Here is a 6,760-nt window from a genome sequence, read left to right on the forward strand (position 1 = left end):
ATCAGGGTGAAGAAGAAAAAAATCCAGCGACTTTAAAATTCATTATACATGGTTACGAACAGATTTTCCTTCGTGGGTTCCACGGTCAACCTTAGGGGGCGCTATAACGTTGCCCGCGTTGCAAACAGGTAAACAGCACTTCGGCCAATTCCTGTTTCAGACTGTGGCTCTTTGCTACTCTCCCGAAGCAAAGAATAACGAAGACACAACGTCAGGCATAAAAAAAACAAACAAACACACAAAACGGCGTAACGCCAGTGAATTGAATCTCAAAACCATGTGGTCTCTTCATGTCGACGTTTAACCCACTGACACGCAGCGCAGCTCCCAATATGCCCGACCTTAAACTGTCCTCAGGTGTACTTGCTGCGATATGGTGTACAGCCCCAACGCTGGAGCGGGATTAATAAATATCGGCTGGCGGGTCGCTTTAACACAGTGGTTCTCAACCTTTTTGGGGTCCTGGACCCCCTGCGTATTTTTGATCTACCCTGAGGACCCCTCCACCTGATCTTGGGGGAGGGGGGTTGCAATTCGCAGAGATGGAAAAACCCCGTCCAGAAAGTAAAACCCCTATCCGTGTCTTTGCTCCACCCACGTACTAAACCATCAGATTGCACTGAGTAGTTTCCCCAAATCTGCTGGTTTAACACAGGGATAGAGTAAAGACAAGGTTAGGGTTTTTAATTTCTGGACCGGGTTTTTCCACCTCTGGCAATTTGATAGAAACAGTAGAAACTGCATTTTAAACTGCATTATAGCATTTATTCACTCTTTGGGGCAAAAATAAGAGCTTTCAGTTGTAACTTAGATATAGTTAACAAAACAGAATTCTTATGCAGTAACTTTCAGATATATGTAACAAAACAGAATTCTTATGCAGTAACTTTCAGATATAGTTAACAAAACAGAATTCTTATGCAGTAACTTTCAGATATATGTAACAAAACAGAATATGTATGCAGTAACTTTCAGATATATGTAACTAAACAGAATATGTATGCAGTAACTTTAAGATATATGTAACAACAGAATTTTTATGCAGTAACTTTTAACAATGCAAACGGGAGCGAGATCTCTTATTAAAATACAACAAATTACACTTGTGAAACAGATGTAATTAGAGAAAAAAGTCCTGTTACCCTTTATAGTTTAGGTAGATAAAGGTCTCAGTCACATTTGAGTAAAATAATCCTATTTCTATAAACGTCATAGGATCCTTTTTTTAAAGATATTTTATTTTCACGGACCCCTTGCAATTACACCACGGACCACTAGGGGTCCGCGGACCCCCCCGGTTGAGAAACACTGCTTTAACAGACCCTGTGGCAGCACCGCGGTTTACGGGCAACCTCCCCTTTAAGGGCGAGCGCCTCCTCCCCTTTAAGACGCACCTGACCGCACCTGCGAGGAAGTTTCCCAACAGTCCCGAGAGACGTCGGTGGGTTTGAGCCTGGCGACCAACTCCGGCGCTGCGTAAATAACGTGAGTGAGTTGCTTTGATTTTCAGCTGGAGGGCCGTAATGTGGAGGGGGGGTGAGGGGTGAGGGGGGGCATTTCAGAGACCCTCTCTAAAGTTGTGGGGCAACGCAGCCGGAAGTTCAGGTGTGTATGTCCGATAAACATGTTGCTTGTCCCCGTCTCTCAGCTGGTCTGGCCACCCCAACCCATGAGTTACTCGCCACGATCTTTCTGTTCGGTGCCAGAAACGCAGCCCGGGTTGTTCCCGGGTCGCCTGGGCCGCGTACAAGTGACTTTTATGGACATTGTGGTAAAACTGGCTCGGCCTGTGGTTTAATTACAGCCAGATTTCGACGGTATCGCCTCTCCAAGAGCCGGAAGTCTCCCGACCGATACACGACGTGTATTATTACCTCTGTTGTTCGGTGCCAACAAGTATTTTAAGGGAAAGGATTTGAAGTGTGTAAAGAAAGAAAACACCTTTTTGTTGTTGTTGCAGTTTAACGGTTTTACATAGGCCCAATGTCCTATCTGTAAATATTCAACAAGGCCCTAGAACCCCCCCCCCTTTTCAGACTAGCCTTTCCCGACCAATCGCTATCCCTCCCTGTTTTACTGCCTATTTTATTACCACTCCTTATCTTTACCTTACCTTATCTTACCTTATCTTTCAAATTTGTTTTGCTCGTCTACTTTTTTTGCCTCTGCCATAAAGCGTCTGAGCATTTAGAAAAGCGCTAGATAAGTCTGATTTAGTATTATCACAATAGTAACATAATGACCTCTTTCTCCACCGCAGGCTGCTAAAGTTTGGCTGTGCTGTGTGATTCTCATCTTCGAGGGTGAAGAGTAAAGCATGGATGTTTTATAGTCCTTTTCTGAACTGACTGGAGAGATTTTGTCTCATGTCTCGACTCCTGGAGGACGGTGGGGCCCCTCAAGACATCGGGGATACCAACAAAGAGTCTGAACCAATCGGAGGGAAGAAGAAACAGGAGAGCGAGGAGCATATGGTCATTACAGCCAATCAGGAGCCCAGCACCCTGCTATGCGAAGCAGAAAGAGATGGAGATGGAGACTGTGTTTGGGATACGAAGAACAGAGAGAGTTTGGGGGGAGAAGAAGGGAAGAGCGAGGAGAAGAGGAGTGTGCGTTCAGAGTGTGTCTCTCTCCGAGCAGAGAGTCGTACAGAGAGTGAGAGAGAGCTCCAAACAAGGGGGTCGAAGGAGTGCAATGCAGAGGCGGAGCCACAGCTGAAGGCGACAGTAGCAAAGGAAGAGGTGGAGATGGAGGTGGAAGAGGAGAACTACCTCCCTGAGAAGGCGGCGCAGGTTTTCAGCCTGCCGGCCTCCCGCAGGCACAGCGAGACAAACTGGGACATGGAGACGGAGAGAGGCCCCTTCCTGACCTCCCATGGATACCTCCAGGAATGGTCCCCAAATGAGGAGCCTTCCAAATGTAACCAGCCTCAACAGGGGGGCAGGACTTGCCTGAAATCTACTTCCTCCTCTGCTGCTTATCCATTTTCTTGCCATATGCTTCCTTATCTTCTTTCCCTTTTTCTTAGAACTTCAAGTTCTCTGCAACTCCTGATCTAAAACCTGCTCCTCTTCCATCCCCCCATTTTGAAAGTATTTTCAGATTTCAGGATAATATCAGTAAGAACCTGTCTCACAGTCTGTCTTCTTTATACCTGTCTGTTTTCCTGTGTGTGTTTGTGCATGTCTGTGTGTCTCCTCCTCCTCTTGTCTAGGTGCTTGCAGCTGTCTCAGCAGAGATGTCCTGAAGTTGAGTGTGTCTTTCTTCACCTCAGCGCTCCTCTTTCCCTTCCTGGTCTGGGGCGGATATGTCTTCTTGCCCTTTGACGCCCCTCTGCTAAACGGCAACTCCCTCAGGCTGTTGTACACTCTTCGTTGTGCTGTCTTTGCCTCTGTGCCCATCATACTGGGTAAGGAGAACAGAGGAAAAAGTTACAAAGCATATGACTTTTTCTAGACTGTTCCAGCATTACTCAACCAGTGGGTCATGATCTGAAAGTGGGTAACTGAACAGCATCGACAGGGTCAGTTAGGCTGTTATAAGCAACAGTTTGATGTAGTTTAACAAGCCCAAGCTAGCGTAGCCCTGATTATAAGCATCTGGTACAAGACAGAATATTACATTTTAATTCTAAATCCTTTGATGCAGCCAACCTGCATCAGAGCAAATGCTGAACCCTCAACATCTCCCTGAGGACTCGAAGCTAGAAGAGGAGTTCACATAAAATATCAAGAGCTCTTAACATCATTATTCAATGAGATGTTGATCTTTCTCCATTAACACACCTGCTTCTCCCTCCCCAGGCTGGCTGGTGCTGGGAGTGAGTCGGCTAAGGACGGGGGAGGTCAAACCCATGTTTGAAGGGGAGGTCCGAGAGGTCAGCGTCCACAAGTCCTTCATTGCTGACTCCATCTCCCTCTTCATACTCTACTTCCTGCAGCTGGTTGTCATGGCGATGTATATCAGCCAGGAGCAGTTGAAGGTGGTTCCTCTGCTCACCATCATCTTTGCTCTTGGACGGTAAGCTCCACCCTGCTGGGCTGTTAAGGGGAAATATCGCTGTCATTACTGTGGATGTTAGGTCAGTCTCGTGACAGTAACCTAATTTTGATGAGCAAATAAATAAATAAATCACATACTCCAAATACAGGCAGAGAAAATGCCATTTTTTTCTGCTTAGTCAAGTTCCAACAAGATTCAGCCACTCCTATGCCAGTAATGAGAGACGACATCAATGAATCACACAACGCAGATGGTAATGTGCGGCAGCAGCCATTTAATAATAATAATAATAAATCGATCTTATATAGCGCTTTTCAAGTACTCAAAGTCGCTTTACAATAAATGGAGTGAAACAAGACGACAGATGAACATAACACAGACATACAGGCGTGGATGGGAAGGGGGGCTAAGAGAGGGAGAAGCGGCAGCCACAGACGACGCCAGCAGTACTCTCCGACTTGGACAGATATAAAGGGAAAGAAAAACAAACATCATAAATCACAGATGCAGGTCAAGCGCTCAGTTCCCAGATAGATATAAAGGGAAAGAAAAACAAACATCATAAATCACAGATGCAGGTCAAGCGCTCAGTCCCCAGCCTGCCCCAGACCAGGGGTGTATGAGCGGACGGGGGGGTCTCCACAACTCTGCTATCCAAATGAAGACCAAAACTCGTGGGTTTGTTACACACACTAGAACTCCCTCTGGATTTTCTGGTTCATCCAACAGAATTGCTCTTGACAACATGTGGAGGGACTCTATTTCAGCAGACGTTGGTACATTGGTTTTGCTGGTCCACCACCAGTCACTGTAAACCAATGCATGATCTGATATCTTGGTGTTGGTGTGGTTCCCACGTCGTCATAATTAATGTTGCTCCAGGACCATCATTGCTACCGATCAATCACCTTGTTGTGATGTTGCGCCTTTGCCTTGTCTTAATCCATAGATGGTCACTAAATCTGACTCCTACATTTTTACGATTGTCTAGGCTAACTTTTTAATTTGAATCCACTCCTACAGTTACTAGTGTCATTGTTGATCAACCTGCAGCACACAAACTATCTGCACTTGACATGACATGCACTCTTTGCTTTTTGTCAAGGACATTGAGTTGTGTCATTGTCCAGCTAACTTATTTGAATCTTTTACTCAGATCACTATTGTTGATGTTGTTGACTCTTGTACCCTAAAATACACCTGACATGACATGCCCTCTTGCCTATGATATATGATTACTATTAAGTGCTCTTCGGTCCCTGTAGGCTGACAGATGCATTTTTGTTAATTGCTGACTGTAACTTGCATTGGTTAAAAGTTACCTTTAAAATGAGGGAATGTAAATGTGTTCAGGCTGAGGTTTAATGCTAATCTCTAACCCTCCAGCCTGATGTACTGGCTGACAGCCGCTCTGGGTAGCAGCACGCGGGGCTTTGGGTTCGGTCTGTCCTTCCTGCCCAGCCTGGCCATGCTGGTAGCCAACCTCTACTTCATCTTCACCATGGATGCTGCAGGCTCCATCTATGCCCAGGAGGGGCCCCCGCTACCAGACGTCCCCCCATCTACCAAACAAAGGTTCTGGGGATGAGAGGCTGAATGGAAGGTGTACAGAAGATGTTCTTCACCGATTTTTCTTTTTTATCAGCTGGTTTTGAAAAACAATAATTTTTTTTTCCTACATGTAAAGACTTCCAGTTCTTTCTTCAATAAAACATCTCTCTGATCGAGACTAAGGTGAAACATTATTTTCTAACTCAATTTTAGCACGTTAAAAATAGTAGCTTTGAAAAATGACAAAAGTTCTGTTGGTGCCTGGTTGGAAAGGTTTTGTGGTGTAACTTCATGCTAAGACAATTGTTTTTCTTTTTTCAAATTCCTTTGAAAAGATTATTTGTATTGAATAGAACTTCCTAGAGCAAAACAAACAGTTTCACAGGATATTATAGACTCTTACATGTAGATCTTTTAATGAAAATAGAAAAGCTCCTGTAAAACTTGATCATAGTAATGGCAGGACCAACAACTGTTTATATTGTCTTCAGAAAAGTTGCAGGTTATTTGGTTTATGAAAAAAGAATTGAAAATATTAACTTAAATGACTGATTGTTGCCAAATTCTGATCTTTGAAAACAAAATTAACTCAGCATTCAAAGGTTGGACCAAATGACAGTCAAAGCTCCTGTGGTGGTGCAGGAAATCCTTGATATTGACAAGTTAGAATAAATTAAATTTAGCTAAAGAATATTTTGCTCATTAAAATACATGCACTTTTTTCTGAAATAACGAGTTGGTTTTCAAATAACTTGTAAATTAGTTTCCAGGATTCTTGCCTATTAAGAATTTTTCACAATATCCACTTTGTAATAAACACTAATAACATGAACATCTGTGTATTAAAGTATTTTTAAACTGAGGGTCTAGAAAGGTGTGTAGTCTGTCATCTACTACTACTACGACTACTACTTTTGGCTGATCCCGTTAGGGATCGCCACAGGGGATCATCCGTTTCTCTTCCTGTCCTCTTCATCTTCCTCTGTCACACCAGCCCACCTGCATGTCCTCCCTCACCACATCTATAAACCTCCTCTTTGGCCTTCCTCTTTCCTCTTCCCTGGCAGCTCCATATTCAGCAACCTTCTCCCAATATACCCAGCATCTCTCCTCCACACATGTCCAAACCATCTCAATCTTAACTCTCTTTGTCTCCAAACTGTCCAACCTGAATTGTCCCTCTAATGTAATCATTCCTAATCCTGTC

General features: G+C 44.1%; 1 protein-coding gene across 3 annotated transcripts; it reads left to right on the forward strand.

The window, feature by feature from the left end:
• The first annotated feature begins 1,312 nt into the window (after nt 1–1,312).
• tmem79b (transmembrane protein 79b) lies at nt 1,313–6,416 on the forward strand. Of its 3 annotated transcripts, none has more exons than XM_056286561.1 (5): nt 1,313–1,489; nt 2,261–2,919; nt 3,215–3,409; nt 3,804–4,020; nt 5,389–6,416. In XM_056286561.1, exons 2-5 carry the CDS (start codon nt 2,367–2,369, stop codon nt 5,588–5,590), a joined length of 1,167 nt encoding a protein of 388 aa, XP_056142536.1. In that variant the 5' UTR covers nt 1,313–1,489; nt 2,261–2,366; the 3' UTR covers nt 5,591–6,416. The 3 variants fall into 3 exon arrangements, with proteins under 3 accessions (XP_056142536.1, XP_056142535.1, XP_056142539.1); XM_056286560.1 differs by having other exon boundaries at nt 1,314–1,485; XM_056286564.1 differs by lacking the exon at nt 1,313–1,489 and adding an exon at nt 1,562–1,605.
• Nucleotides 6,417–6,760: the final 344 nt, after the last annotated feature.

The sequence above is a fragment of the Lampris incognitus genome, chromosome 9 (genome assembly GCF_029633865.1).
Source record: "Lampris incognitus isolate fLamInc1 chromosome 9, fLamInc1.hap2, whole genome shotgun sequence".
Classification (NCBI taxonomy): Eukaryota; Metazoa; Chordata; class Actinopteri; order Lampriformes; family Lampridae; genus Lampris; species Lampris incognitus.